General features: G+C 47.4%; 1 protein-coding gene across 2 annotated transcripts in view; it reads left to right on the top strand.

Annotated features, from left to right (window-relative positions):
* The window catches only part of WIF1 (WNT inhibitory factor 1), a 151,525-nt gene that overhangs the window by 29,792 nt on the left and 105,445 nt on the right, over window positions 1–16,288 (top strand). For both annotated transcript variants that reach the window (XM_063930491.1, XM_063930490.1), the window contains exon 3: window positions 8,259–8,367. In XM_063930491.1, coding sequence (XP_063786561.1) covers window positions 8,259–8,367 — 109 coding nt within the window. The remainder of the gene's footprint in view (window positions 1–8,258; window positions 8,368–16,288) is intronic.

The raw sequence follows: 16,288 nt of genomic DNA, 5'->3' as shown, positions 1-16,288 counted from the left end.
TAAAGCGAGCAAAAAACAAAGCCCATCGTGCCTGCCTGGCATTGAGACGCTTCGCTGACTCTAAATATGCCAGATTCTTATGGTCAGTGAGAATTGAGACCACAAACTTAGCCCCCTCAAGCCAGTGTCTCCACTCCTCGAGTGCATCCTTAATAGCCAACAATTCCCGGTTACCCACGTCATAATTCATCTCGGCAGGCGAAAATTTACGGGAAAAGTAAGCACAGGGATGAAGGCGATTATCAGACACTCCCATCTGAGAAAGCACTGCCCCAATACCCATCTCAGAGGCATCCACCTCCACCACAAAAGGACGCTCTGGATCTGGGTGTCGCAGCACCTTGGCCGAAACAAATGCCCTTTTGAGACGGGCAAAAGCCGCTTTAGCCTCACAAGACCAGTGAGCAACATCCGCCCCTTTCTTAGTGAGTGCCACCAAGGGCGCCACTATAGACGAAAATCCAGCGATAAATCGTCTATAAAAATTCGCAAAGCCCAGGAAACGCTGAAGCGCCTTCAAACTAGTGGGCTGCACCCAATCCAGGACTGCCTGTACCTTGGAACCCTCCATTTGGAAACCTTCTGGGGAGATAATATATCCTAGAAATGCGATTTGCTGAACTTCAAATTCGCACTTCTCCAGCTTCGCCCCAAGCCGGTGGTCTCTGAGTTTCTGGAGGACTAAGCGTACATGCTTCCGATGTTCCTCCAGGGAATGGGAGAAGATTAGGATGTCATCTAAGTATACAACTAAGAATCTATCCAAATATTCCCTGAGCACATCATTCATGAAATCCTGGAAGACTGCCGGGGCATTACAGAGCCCAAAAGGCATCACCAAATATTCATAATGCCCTGAGTGGGTATTAAAGGCAGTCTTCCATTCATCCCCCTCTCTTATTCGGATTAGATTGTACGCACCGCGTAGGTCAATCTTAGAAAAAATGGTGGCAGTACGAAGCTGGTCAAACAAGACCGAAATGAGAGGCAGTGGGTATGAGTTTTTAATCGTGATACGGTTCAATTCCCTGAAGTCGATGCAGGGTCGCAACGAACCGTCCTTTTTACCCACGAAGAAGAACCCCGACCCAACTGGAGACTGTGAAGGTCTGATAAATCCCTTAGCCAAGTTCTCCTGAATGTACTCTGCCATAGCCTGAGTCTCAGGACGTGACAGGGAGTACAACCTGCTCTTGGGAAGCTTAGCATTTGGCAACAAATCAATGGCACAGTCATAGGGGCGATGGGGAGGTAGTACCTCTGCAACTTTTTTGGAGAACACGTCCGCAAAATCTGCATAACACCCTGGCAATCCTGGCAAACTTAGCTGCGAGAGCCTGACTGGAAGGCTCAAGCAACTCCTGAAACAATCAGTACCCCAACTAAGAATCTCCCCAGAGACCCAGTCAAATTGAGGATTGTGGGCCCTTAACCAGGGTAACCCCAACACCAATGGGGCAAAAGTACAGACAGTCACATAAAAGGACAATTTTTCAGAGTGTGTGGCTCCAATAAACAAAGAAATCTGGCTAGTGCAAGAGGTAATTTTACCTTGGGATAATGGTTCCCCGTTTAACCCACAAATCTCAATTTCCGATGCCAAGGGTACTAAGGGAACAGAGTGTTTCAGGGCGAATTGGCGGTCCATAAAAACCCAGTCGGCCCCACTGTCCACAAAGGCCTCAGTCTTGACAGTTTGACCGAGGATCTTCAAGGTCACCGGAATGATAAAAGTCTTCTTGGGAAATTCTGACTTCTGGCCTGACAGGATATTTCCCATCACCCTCAGGCCCTGAAGTTTTCCGGCTTTTCTGGGCATGATACTACCACATGACCTTTATTCCCACAGTACAAACACAACCCCTGCTGTCTCCTCCGCGTCTTCTCACGCGAGGAGAGGCGGGTAGCCCCAATCTGCATAGGCTCCTCAGAAAATTCCTCAGAGTCTGAGGTTCCCTTGGGAAGGAAGGAAATCTCAGTCTCCCTTTCAAGCCTACGCTCTCTCAGCCGTCTATCCACCCGGATGGATAACTGCATGAGCTGATCCAAGCTATCAGGCAAGGGATATTGTACCAGTTGGTCCTTTATCTGGTTAGAAAGACCTCTTCGGTACTGGTGTCTCAGGGCTGGGTCATTCCACTGGGTATCATGGGCCAACCTCCGAAACTCCGTACAGTAAACCTCAACTGGCCTTCGCCCTTGCTTAAGGATCGAAATCTGAGCCTCGGCTGAGGCCGTCTTGTCAGGGTCATCATACAACATGCCCAGTGCCGTAAAAAAAGCATCAACACTTTTAAGCGACGGACAGTCAGGCTGCAACCCATATGCCCAGACCTGTGGGTCTCCTTGTAGCAAGGAAATCACTATGCCCACCCGCTGAATCTCCGACCCAGAAGACTGAGGCCTAAGCCGGAAGTATAGCTTGCAGCTCTCCTTGAAACAAAAGAACTGCGAGCGATCTCCAGAAAAACGATCCGGGAGATTTACTTTCGGCTCCTTAACCCCTGCAGGTGCTGCTGCTGCGGGAGCTCCGCCAGCAGCCTGGGAGGTGTGCATTTTAATGGACAAATCATTAAATTGTCGAGTCAGGACCTGCACCTGATCGACCACCTGTTGCAACATATTTTGAGGGGTATGCTCCATATTCCCACAAAATTTCAACAGGAGTATTAGGCTGCTGAATATGTTATGCACACCAGTGCCAGCAGGAAAGTACTGGTGTCAGAACTGTTATGCACTCCAGTGTCTGCAGGAATGTACTGGTGTTTGAACTGTTATGCAAAACAGATGGACTCACAGACAAACTGGGGGATATGACATAACGTACACAGAAGGTGATAGGGTAACAAAATACACACAAAGTGAACAGAGAAGCCCAGAGGCTAAGGAACTGGGTATCTCCCTTGTATTAGAACTGCTAAGATGGAAAAAGCAAGATGTTGTGTTTTAATACGTAGAGTACCCGAAATGCTGTTGCTAAGGGCAACAGCAAAACCCTAAAGGGTTACCAACGGGTGTGGCAGTAAACTCCTTGGTCAGAGATGGAATGATAGACACAAGGAGAATCTCCACAATCCTAATTCTCACTTGCAGTGCACAGGTTTTAGCTTACTGCCACTAAACTGACCCCTGACACCTAGCACAGTGAGACAGGATTAGACAGGCAAGTCTTAGAATACAGCCGCAAACTTGCTAAGTTCACAGAGTAGTAACAGAACCCCAGCAAGCTAAACGACTGACTCCAGTCTTACTGCTAGGTCTGGATTGGCAGAGTGTAATACCAAATTCCCAGGCCTATTTGCAGTAAGCAACAAACAAATACAAAGCTACACAGTACTGGCTAACGTTCATGAACTGACTAACCAACAAAGATTCAGCAGCATCTGCTTACCCTGAAAAGAGGCCTTATAAAGCAGGTGCTGTCCACGCCCCACTCAGACCTCACAGACTGTGAGCACAAAAACCAGCACCGGATCCCCTGCCGTGCACAGAGCCTATAACCACTGCACAGCAAAAGACCCGAACCGGAGTATCAGCTGCGCTCAGGTTACTCCACTAGCACTTGTCTCCCGGTTGCCATGACGACGTGGCAGCACAGGGCAGGAGACCCTAACAGGTACAGCACACTTTTATACACATTGCACCAGGTAGAGCACGCCGTTATACACATTGCACCAGGTAGAGCACCCCGTTATACACATTGCACCAGGTAGAGCACGCTGTTATACACACTGCACCAGGTAGAGCACGCCGTTATACACATTGCACTAGGTAGAGCACGCCGTTATACACATTGAAACCAGGTAGAGCACCCCGTTATACACATTGCACCAGGTAGAGCACCCCGTTATACACATTGCACCAGGTAGAGCACCCCGTTATACACATTGCACCAGGTAGAAAAGCGCTGTTATACACATTGCACCAGGTAGAGCACGCCGTTATACACATTGCACCAGGTAGAGCACGCTGTTATACACATTGCACCAGGTAGAGCACGCCGTTATACACATTGAAACCAGGTAGATCACCCCGTTATACACATTGCACCAGGTAGAGCACCCCGTTATACACATTGCACCAGGTAGAGCACGCTGTTATACACATTGCACCAGGTAGAGCACGCCGTTATACACATTGCAACAGGTAGAGCACTTGGCAATTATGATTAAAAAACAGGACAATAAATTATTCTAAACACATTATTAAATAATACATATACAGTATATATGTAATGGGTTTATGGTGCTGCTACGATAGGAGCCACAGACTGGATTTAGACACTTCAAAATTGTTGCGGGAGGAGGGCGAGCGGGTGACAATGCTGCTGTGCTGTTATCATACCAGAGGTATGCGTTCAGGATCCCGGCAGCCGTAATACCGATGCCGGAATCCTGACATCCACCAGAATACCGATGCCGGCATCCCGAGGAGTCAGGATTCCGACTACGATATCCCGACAGTCGGGATCCTGAAAGTAAGTATGCACTGCCACCACAGGTTTAGCGTGCGGGATGGGGGGTTAGGTTTACGCACACTCGGGGGGGGGGGGGGGGGGGGGGTTAGGGTATGGGAGGTTAGGGATAAGCTGCAGAGGGGGGGGTAGCGTTACGCACTAAGAAGGGTGGGTTAGGTTTAGGCTGTGGGTAAGTGGGGGTTAGGTTTAAGAACTACTGGGGGGAGGTTAGGGTTAGGCTGTGAGTGGGAGGGTTAGGGGTAGGGGAAAGAGGTTAGGGTACTCTCTGCACCCTTGTCGGCAGTGCTGAGATTGGGATGCCGGTGTGTTTTCTAATTTCTAGCTTTATATCATGTAGCCCTGGCTCCGCTCACTTGTATAAGTGCTTTTGACTGAAGCAGATGTTTTAGGCAGCTTGACATGATGATCCTAGAAGTAACGGGTGCACCACAGGTAGCAGCAGTGCCTGCACAATAGCTTCATGTTGTTCTCATAGATCCTTAGCTTGGTCTAGTTGTGAGTGTGGCGCTACCCTGATATTCCCAGCGCCACTCACAACTAGACCAAGCTAAGGATCTAAGAGAATACAACATGAAGCTATTGTGCAGGCACTGCTGCTACCTGTGGTGCACCCGTTACTTCTGCTTGTGGCCCGACCTCAGTGGTTGATGGCTGAAATAACCACTGAGGTTGGGCTACAAGCCCATGACATGCCCAGAAAACACACAAGAAAAGCAACCACCCAAGTTCAGCCACCCGCTCCTAGGCTGCTCACCCTTCCACACAGCACTTACCACTAGCGCTAACCTCCCGCCCGCAGCACAGCGTACAGCAGCCGCAGAGCCGTCTTCACTCTCTGCCCAGCCCCCGTGGGAAGCCGCTGCATGTAACCAGGAGGGGGCACCGCCAGAGAACTGGCAGTGGTAAGGCTTCACCTCCGCACTTTACAGGAAGGAAGCGCCGTCAATTTACAACCAGGAATTGGCTGCAGCCAATTTTTGAAAAGTGAGTCCCCGTCCTCCGATCTGGGTAAAATACGTGATATAGCGCATATTTGCAAACACTGAGACATAATGCCCCTTACACATATGCCCCACATTAATAAAATGCACATCACAGACATAATGGTCCTGTCTCTGTAACACCAACAATTAACCAACAATGTAGCCAGTCTCTGTAACACCAACAATTGCAACCCCCATACCCTCCACACCACTCACCCGGCTGGCGGTATTAAACAGTCACCCATGTAGGTTGAGAAGGAGTCTGGGACCTGGGAGAGCCGGGGAGGTAGCAGCAGCGGCGGAAGACATGTGCGGATGGCGGCCTCACACACCGTCGGCTCTGCAACACCTCCTTCATGTGCTCCACCATGAACATTTTCCGCCCTCCGCTGCCGGCTCACTTCCGCCGCTACCAGCATGGGAAGGGGTAGTGGGTAACATGCGGGAGAGGGGGGTGGGATGTAATCGCGGGGCGTGTGGCGGGCGGCATGTAATCGCGGGCGGGCGGGTAATCACAGGAGGGCGGGCGGCATGTAATCCTGGGCGGCCGGGTAATCACGGGCGGGCGGCATGTAATTGCGGGTGGCCGGGTAATCACGGGCGGGGCGGGTGGCATGTAATCGCGGGAGAGAGGGAGGTTAACATGCGGGACTCGGAGGGTGCTGTCATGGTGTTGGGTGGGAATATGCAGGGTATCATCGCGGAGGGCGGGAGGAAGGTGCAGCATCCCTGCTCAGCTGTGAAGCTCAGCTGAGCTAGGGGAATAAACTAAGCACTCTTTCATCGGCAGCGTGCAGCGCTGCCCTCCAGTGGCCAGCGCTCATAGGCAGCTGCCTAAAGCTGCCTAGTGGTGGCGCCGGCCCTGGATGGGAGCATAACAGTGACTGAAGGGAGCAAAGAAAAAATAAAGAGCTAGTAACTTTGCACCTTGGCACAACCATGCTGCACTGCAGATGAGGCAGATGTAACATATGCAGAGAGATTTAGATTTGAGAGGGGCAAACTCAACTCGAAATTGCTGTGCTAAAAATGAAGCTGACGTTTAGGAAGTTTTTGAAGTTGACGTTTAGTAATCTTTTTAGGGCACACAAATTTAATAGTTACAGTCTAAAAAATAAATTTTGCCACCAGAGATGTGTTGTGGGTAAAACCAACACATCTCTGGTGCCTCGAGCTGTTGTGGCCTGCTATTAAGAAATGTAATAAAAAGTGTTGTCCAATATTCCCATGTATGTTGTGTCGTGTCCAGTCCCCAAGGGAATAACCCCCCCATCCCCGACACATTTATACAAAGGACCTGTACTGCGCATTTGCAGTACATGTTCTTTGTCGAAGGATGTACTACGGCTGCAGACGTCATGAGATTGGCAGTCTGGAGATGTTTTGGGGTGGGGAGAGGGTGGCGATGGTCTCCTTTTCCCAAAATGGAGGTGTGTTGTCTCCATTTTGAGGGGTGCTGAGGCCAGCATCTCCATTGAAAGACAGAGATTTCCTAGCCTCTTGGTAGGAGCTGTGGCAGCCAGCTTGCTTATGGGCTACACAGCCGATCTGGAGCCCTGAATGGCTGTCTTTATTTTTGGGATTGGGATTTCAGTGAGTAAGGACTGTATTACACAAAATGTGTGCATTTTTATTTTTTAACATGTTTTTATAGAAGTTTTTAATAATAATAATAATAATAATTTTATTTATATAGCGCTTTTCTCCAGCAGGACTCAAAGTCGCTTTACAAGCATCAAAAACATAACCGAGAGGTTTAGTATCACACCACGAGGAAAACCAACCAAAACCGTGGTAATAAGACATAACAAGCAGTTAAATGACAAAAGCAAGAGTTCCAAAGATAATCTCAATAGCATAAAACGGATAGGGTAGAACAAAAGCGTAAATGCTGTCATGTGTGAACTACGGTAGAATGAAAGTAGGGTAGAACAGAGAGATGGGAGATGCCAAAAGAGGCTGGTATGGTGTAGGAAGAATAGGGAAAGTCTGAGAAAGGAGGAAAGGATGGAGGGCAATGATTTTTTTAAGGGTAGAAAAATTAAGTGGGAGGAAGAGTGTTGGTTAAAAAAGCGTAGTCAAGAACTAAAGAAACGTCAAGTGTGAGCCTCATGATAAGAGATCCAGGCAGTCCAAATTCCATCAAATATGTGAGGATATATTCTAGATCAAAGGTTGTGTTGTGCAGAGGAGGGGGAATCTACTTTTTTCCAATTAGCAGCTACGGCACAATTGGCTGCATTGAGTATATGCTTAATGAGTGCTTGAGTGGGGATATCCACATTGTAAGAAGAAATATATAAAAAAACATTCTGTACCCTCTAATCTGACATCTGTAGAAACTGTAATTTCAAACTATGACATCTTTATTACTGGCACTTAGCTATCCTTTATGAGTCAGGTAATGTACATCATCCGGGCAGCATGGATGGTGTAATGGTTAGTATTACTGCCTCACAGCACAGAGGTCATGGGTTCGATTCCCACCATGGCCCTAACTATGTGGAGTTTATTCTCCCCCTGCTTACATGGGTTTCCTCACAGTACTCTGGTTTCCTCCCACAATCCAAAAATATACCGGTAGGTTAATTGGTCCCCAACAAAATGAACCCTAGCATGAATGTGTGTGTGCGTGTACATGTGGTAGGGAATATATAGATTGTAAGCTGCACTGGGACAGGGACTGATGGAGATGGCCAAATATGCTCTGTAAAGCGCTGTGGAATATACGTGCGCTATATAAATAACTTGTAATAAATAAATATGCTATTATAGTACTTGGATGCTTTGTGTTACAGGCAGAATACTTTTACGAGTTCCTGTCTCTTCGTTCTCTGGATAAAGCAATCATGGCTGATCCAACCGTTAACATACCATTATTGGGAACTGTTCCACACAAGGCTTCAGGTTGGTAGCATGAATGTTTTAAGTATGTTTTGTCTAAAGCTTTTATGTACTGTAACTGTTACAAGTACCAGATGCCATCTCCTATGGTGGCATCTTGCTCAACATCAGGCTATAAATGACACCAAAAGCCCAGAAGTATGATGCAACCATTATGCAATACTACTACAAAAAGATGATAATGTCTGGCCTGTTCAGTGCTTACTAATAATAACCCCATCTATTTGTGCAGGACTTGGTGTCCAAATTTCATACACAACGGTGACAGGCAAGATGGTCTTCATTATAATATGCAGTATGTCTGTGTGTCCCTCTCCACATAGGCTTTCTTATTAGCTAGGTAGTGAAAAACACACAGAAGACTGTTCCACCTTTTTAGTTATACCATTTGCTCCAGGGAACCATTTAAACAGCTCTGATTGGAGCCATGCATTTTGGAAATCTGTCTGTCCATCACAATAAACAATTTTTCTGAAGTTTAAAAAGCAGAAGACAGAAACCCAGGAGATAAGATAGTGACTACCAGTGGCGGATCTTGTGAGTGGTGGGCCCAGGTGCATGAATGTGCTTTGTACTTCCTCCCTTCTAGGCACCACGCTGAGTTCATAATATGGCACATGGTAGTGCGCCAAGTGACCAAACAATAAGACATCATCCCAGTGTATATTAATAATCTATGGGGTATATTTACTAAAATTCGTACTTTCCCGATTGAGGTTAAAGTTCAATCACGAATGACATCGAAAGTGTAAAGTTGCAACTTTTTGAATTTATTACGACTAATTTACTAAGCTGTCGTATTCTGCATTTTCGTATTTACCGATGTCGATGTCATTCGTATTTTTTTGCAGTGTTTTACGTGAGTGACTTGTAAAACACTGCCGACTTTAACACAATGAATCTCGGCCGGATCTGTGAGATCCGTGCTGGGCTTCATTGTGCACCTTTATTAAAAAATAAATAATTGTTAAAATCTTGAAAAAAAAATGCGTGGAGTCCCCCCTCCTAAGCAAAACCAGCCTCGGGCTCTTTGAGCCGGTCCTGGTTGTAAAAATATGTGAAAAAAAGTGACAGGGGTTCCCCCATATTTAAACAACCAGCACCGGGCTCTGCGCCTGGTCCTGGTTCCAAAAATACGGGGGACAAAAAGCGTAGGGGTCCCCCGTATTTCTGAAACCAGCACCGGGCTCCACTAGCCAGATACATAATGCCACAGCCGGGGGACACTTTTATATTGGTCCCTGCGGCCCTGGCATTACATACCCAACTAGTCACCACTGGCCGGGGTACCCTGGAGGAGTGGGGACCCTTCAATCAAGGGGTCCCCCCCCTCCAGCCACCCAAGGGCCAGGGGTGAAGCCCGAGGCTGTACCCCCCATCCAAGGGCTGCGGATGGGGGGCTGATAGCCTTTTTGTCAAAAATTGAATATTGTTTTTAGTAGCAGTACTACAAGTCCCAGCAAGCCTCCCCCGCAAGCTGGTACTTGGAGAACCACAAGTACCAGCATGCGGTGGAAAACCGGGCCCGCTGGTACCTGTAGTAGTAGTACTACTACTAAAAACATACCCCAATAAAAACAGAAGACACACACCTTGAAAGTAAAAGTTTAATACATACATCCACACCTCCATACACACATACTTACCTATGTTCACACGAGGGTCGGTCCTCTTCTCCATGTAGAATCCATGGGGTACCTGTTGGCAAAATTATACTCACATAATCCAGTGTTGTTCGGTCCTCTTCTTTTCTATTTGTAATCCACGTACATTGCAAAATAAAAAAACGGATACATGACCACGCACTGAAAGGGGCCCCATGTTTTCACATGGGACCCCTTTCCCCGACTGCCAGGAACCCCCCCTGACTTCTGTCTAAGAGGGTTCCTTCAGCCAATAGGGAGCGCCACGTTGTGGCACCCTCCTGATTGGCTGTGTGCTCCTGTAGTGTCTGTCAGGCAGCACACGGCAGTGTTACAATGTAGCGCCTATGTGCTCCATTGTAACCAATGGTGGGAACTTTGTGGTCAGCGGTGAGGTTACTTTCGGTCAACCGCTGACCACAAAGTTCCCACCATTGGTTATAATGGAGCGCATAGGCGCTACATTGTAACACTGCCGTGTGCTGCCTGACAGACACTACAGGAGCACACAGCCAATCAGGAGGGTGCCACAACGTGGCGCTCCCTATTGGCTGAAGGAACCCTCTTAGACAGAAGTCAGGGGGGGTTCCTGGCAGTCGGGGAAAGGGGTCCCATGTGAAAACATGGGGCCCCTTTCAGTGCGTGGTCATGTATCCGTTTTTTTATTTTGCAATGTACGTGGATTACAAATAGAAAAGAAGAGGACCGAACAACACTGGATTATGTGAGTATAATTTTGCCAACAGGTACCCCATGGATTCTACATGGAGAAGAGGACCGACCCTCGTGTGAACATAGGTAAGTATGTGTGTATGGAGGTGTGGATGTATGTATTAAACTTTTACTTTCAAGGTGTGTGTCTTCTGTTTTTATTGGGGTATTTTTTTAGTAGTAGTACTACAGGTACCAGCGGGCCCGGTTTTCCACCGCATGCTGGTACTTGTGGTTCTCCAAGTACCAGCTTGCGGGGGAGGCTTGCTGGGACTTGTAGTACTGCTACTAAAAACAATATTCAATTTTTGACAAAAAGGCTATCAGCCCCCCATCCGCAGCCCTTGGATGGGGGGGACAGCCTCGGGCTTCACCCCTGGCCCTTGGGTGGCTGGAGGGGGGGACCCCTTGATTGAAGGGGTCCCCACTCCTCCAGGGTACCCCGGCCAGGGGTGACTAGTTGGGTATGTAATGCCAGGGCCGCAGGGACCAATATAAAAGTGTCCCCCGGCTGTGGCATTATGTATCTGGCTAGTGGAGCCCGGTGCTGGTTTCAGAAATACGGGGGACCCCTACGCTTTTTGTCCCCCGTATTTTTGGAACCAGGACCAGGTGCAGAGCCCGGTGCTGGTTGTTTAAATTAGGGGGAACCCCTGTCACTTTTTTCCCCATATTTTTACAACCAGGACCGGCTCAAAGAGCCTGAGGCTGGTTTTGCTTAGGAGGGGGGACCCCACGCATTTTTTTGTGTGAAAAATTAACACTTTCCCACCCCTTCCCACTGAAAAACATGCACGGATCTCATGCCTATCCGAACACGGTAAAAAAAAGCAGGTCTGTTTCTTTTTAGCACTTTTTCACGATTTGTATTTTTTCACGGCAGTGTTTGGCTATTGTCGGCAGTGTTTGTGATTTGCACTTTTTAGTAAATGACCGATTTCTACCAAATTCCAGGCGTATTTGACCGATGGTGTATTCATTCGTCATTTTTTCCTAGGACTTCCAAAAAAATACGAATGCCCTCATCACTGCCGTGATTTGAGTTTAGTAAATTCCCGAGATGACACTTTGAAGAAAAAACACCATCTCGGACAAAATCGGGACCTTAGTAAATATACCCCTATGTCTCCTTTAATCATTAATAATAGTGTGTGTTATGACACTAAAGGTTTGTTGATTTGAGCCGGGGCCCCTTGGGCTAGCTGTATGGGCTAGAGTGTGCATGAAGCTTGGTGACTTAATAATGCTGTCTCTCATGTAGGCTTCAGATCATCAGTGACGATGATCCAATCTGTGGCAGGGGACCAGGGGTGTAGCAAGAACTTTGTGGATCCCATCGCAACATTTTGAAGGGGTCCTTGCCTCAATGCTTCTAGAAAGACACCTGTGTGCAGCAGTTGTTAATGTTATGCTTCCCTAATAGTGCCCTAGTTCATTTTCCAAACCATAGTAGTGCCTTAATTAAAACTATGCCCATGGAAGTGCTCTAGTTCCATTATGTTACCATGTAGGGCTGCATGTACACCATACTGTGTGCAACACAGTACCTCCAATTCATATTATGACATAGTGTCCCCAGTTCATATTATGGCAAATTACAATGGCTCCTGTTCATATTATGCCACACTATAGTGCCTCCATTTCATATTGTACCAAATTACAGTGCCCCAGTTCATAACATTATAATGCCTTCCAGTTCATTTTATACCACATTACAATTAACAGGTACATGGGCATCCCTAGATATAGTGTAGGTCCCAAGACAAAAGTATGTAAGGGCCCCTATGTATCAACCAATGGTGAAAAATGTACTGTATATAACACATGTAACTTTGACAGGGAAGGTGGGCCCCTCTCAGCTCTGGGCCCCATAGCAGCTGCACTCCCTGCACCTATGGTAGCTACGCCCTTGCAGGGGACTCATAGGGTTACTGCTACTGGTAACTACCATGAGAGCAACCAGTGTGTGCAGCTGCTATGGGGCCCCGGAGGAGGGGTGGGGGTCTGTCCTTTGTTTCTATGTGAGGTTTTTTTTTTGCCAGTGGGCGGTACATGGGGTCCTTACATATGTTGCTCTGGGGCCCACAATGACTAGCTAAGACAGAAAATACATAAAGACCTTATTTAATTTTCCCAGCGTTTCACTCATTGGACTCAAATATTTATCCCAAACAGTTTTCCACTCTTGGCATGACATCACTCTGTCCGAGGATAACTTTGTATAAATCACTTGCGTAAGACAACATATGCCGTCCGTTTCATGTATTTCCTAATGGCAAAACTAACTACACGAATAAATGAAAAAGAAAAATGGTACAAATGTCTGCGCTTTCACATATACATTTAAAATAACAGTCACTTGTTGAGCAGTCCTGTGATTAATATTCACTGCTCATATCTTAAATAAGAAAAAAAAATAGTGAACTATTTAAACATACTATTTATTAATATTACCAGTTATTTGTATAGCGCAGACATATTCCACAGCACTTTACAGAGAATATTTTGGCCATTCACATCAGTCCCTGCCCCAGAGGGGCCACAGGTAGAGCCATGGTAGGAATTGAACCCATGACCTCAGTGCTGTGAGGCGGTAATGCTAACCATTACACCATCCGTACTGCCCATATTAAAACATTTATAAAAATTGTTATAATTCAAAAACTCAACAGTGGTATTGTACTGTACTTTCATTGTGGATACTACACTCAATAAAATCTGTAGGTAGCACATATATTATTCTCCTATATTTCGGAATATTCCAACTGATATTGCATTCAAGTACCAAATATTAGTGATGAAATTATACCTTCCCTGACATAAATCTCATAGAAGTGAACAAATGAGAAAGATGCTGGCAAGCAGTAGTGGATCTTGCCATGGGCAAGTAGGATTTTTGACCGGGGCGCCGCTCTCCAGAGGGCGCCGCCGCCGTGGCAAGATCCGCTACTGGTGCCTGCCGTGCGATGCGCGATGATGTCATCGCGCACTGCACGGCATTGTGGGAGCGGCCATAGACGCTAGAGGTCATAATTGACCTTTAGTATCTGTGTGGTGCTATGGGAGAGACGTCATGATGTCTCTTCCATAGATCCGAGGAGCGGCGCCGGCGGCCGGTGACGGAGGACAGCAGCGGTCGGGAGGCAGGAGTGGGGATGGTAAGTATTTTTTATTTTTTTCAGTTAATCGGCGCTACCAGGGGCACAGCTACAGAGGGCACAGCTATAGGGGCACAGCTACTCGGGGCACAGCTACAGGGGGCACTGCACTGGGGACACAGCTACAGGGGGCACAGCTGCTGGTGGCACAGCCACTGAGGGCAAAGCTACAGAGGGCACATTACTGGGGGCACAGCTACTGGGGGCACAACACTGGGGGCACTACTACTGAAGGCACAGCCACAGGGGGCACAGTACTGGGGGCACAACTACTGAGGGCACAGCTACAGGGGGCATAACTGTGACCACGCACCTTCCCCGTGCAGCCACACCCCTATTTTTGTTGCACACCGTAGGTGCGCACTTGCCCTGTTTTACTTGTGTGTGGGGGGGGGGAGGCGCTAGCGGGAACTTTCGCCCTGGGCGCCACAAGGTCTAGGACCGGCCCTGCTGGTTAAGGGCGCATCAAGAGAAGAGGGGGCTGTGTGCAGTCTTCGCCCAGGAAGGCCCCCTCCTCTCCTGTTGGCAGCGCTCTAGTGAGCACTAGTAGACCCTGGCACTGTGCCACAGTCTACTGTGCATTGGCAGGTCAATAAGAAAATGGTGCGCTGGTGATTTACCTATTGCGCATGCGCAAAATGGCAGGTAAATGACTGCTGCGCCATTTTCCTGATGATTGGTGTAGCACTGGTGCTGCCGACGTGGGACTCTGGAAAGGTGAGTATAGAGGATATGGGTGCAGGTTGTGCTATGTGGCCCCCCCAGAACCCAGGAGCCCATGTGCACCACACACTCTGCACCCATTATAGATATGCCACTGTATGCTGGTCTATTACATCTTTATTGGATGACTAAAATGTAAGATGCACTTACATACTAATAGCAACACATTGCCAAACTCCCAGCTGATATGTAACAAATACCGCTACTGGACATAGGGCTGGATTCTGAGGTTGGAGTAAAGCAAATAAGGGCAAGTAACTGTGCACCTGGACAAACCATGTTGCACTGCAAAGGATGCAACATTATTATTATTATTATTATTATTATTATTATTATTATTTTATTTGCATATAGGGTAAATACTGCCTGCCTTTGCATGTAGTCCGCAAATGCAGAACAGCTATATTTTTACACTGCAATTGAGATTTGAGTTTGCACACAACCCTCCCAAATCTAAATCTCCCTGCACATGTTACATCTGCCCACCTGCAGTGCAGCATGTTTTGCCAAGGTGCACAGTTACTTGCTCTATTTTTACTTTATTCACATCTCAGAATTACAGGTAAGTTTTCCTTGATGGAGCCCTGGTATTGACATTCTCACCTACAAGAATTTCTAGTGACAGATTATCACCACAAGGGGAAACCACTGACGCGTTTCAGCCAACTGGTATTTTAAGTCATTGTACTATAAGGAAGTGCTGAACTTGTAACATCACTGTAAGTCAATCTACTTCATATCATATAATTGGCTATATTGACCAGTAGCTGTAGTAGTCATTTAGTGATTGTTAAAGTCTGTCAAACCTTTGAGTCTTAAACCCCCCCCCCCACACACACACACCCACACACACACACACCCACTCATGATGAGAAAATACTGTAGCAAAAGATTCAAATGTGAAGCTCACCATCAGGCCCACAGCGTAGCGAGCCCACAAGGGGACTCGCTGCCTCGCTGCCAGTATTCCGGCAGATGGGATGCCACTGTCGGGATAGTGACAGCCAGCATCCTGACAGCCGGTATATCATACCAGACCCACTCTTGTGGCTGGGGGGCTGGGTGCAGTGCGGTCACTTAGTTGGCAAAGCAGGATAGTAAGCTGCTTGTGCACTTTAAAAATACTCACAGCCAATGCATTTTTGACTGCTGCTCAGTCTTTGTCAAGAGTTGCGGGAATAAGAAGGACATCCAATGTTTATACCCATAAACCGAAATAAAAGATTTATTTAAAACCAAATCTAAAAATTGTAACAATGGGAAAATCAAGTGTCTTCCACCAATATACAGTAATTACTGTCGGGGGTGGATTGAGATGGGGGGGGGGGGGGGTGAGATCAGGATGATCCATTCCCCCTTAACACTTCTCCCCTGCCCAATGCTGCTGGCTGCAGGGAGAGAGCAGACTGCTGTTACTTAGTGACACACTGCTGCGTGCGGGGCTGGGAAGAGTCACTGCACTGCTATACAGACAGCAGCCAGTGGCAGTGGATCTGCCCAGGGGCAGAGCTAGAACTTTGTGGGCCCCATAGCAACATTTTGAAGGGGCCCCTGTCCCAAATTCTTCACAGCAGATGTTTATTTTATCCTCCATATTAGTGCCTCATACCTTCCAACTGTACCTTTTTGGCAGGTACAGTACCTTGTTTTTTTATGGTCTGTACCGATTTTTGGCTCTCCAAACTACCA

The sequence above is a fragment of the Pseudophryne corroboree genome, chromosome 6 (assembly GCF_028390025.1).
Source record: "Pseudophryne corroboree isolate aPseCor3 chromosome 6, aPseCor3.hap2, whole genome shotgun sequence".
Classification (NCBI taxonomy): domain Eukaryota; kingdom Metazoa; phylum Chordata; class Amphibia; order Anura; family Myobatrachidae; genus Pseudophryne; species Pseudophryne corroboree.
The sequence above is the reverse complement of the archived record's forward strand: the minus strand, read 5'-3'. Positions and strand labels throughout refer to the sequence as shown.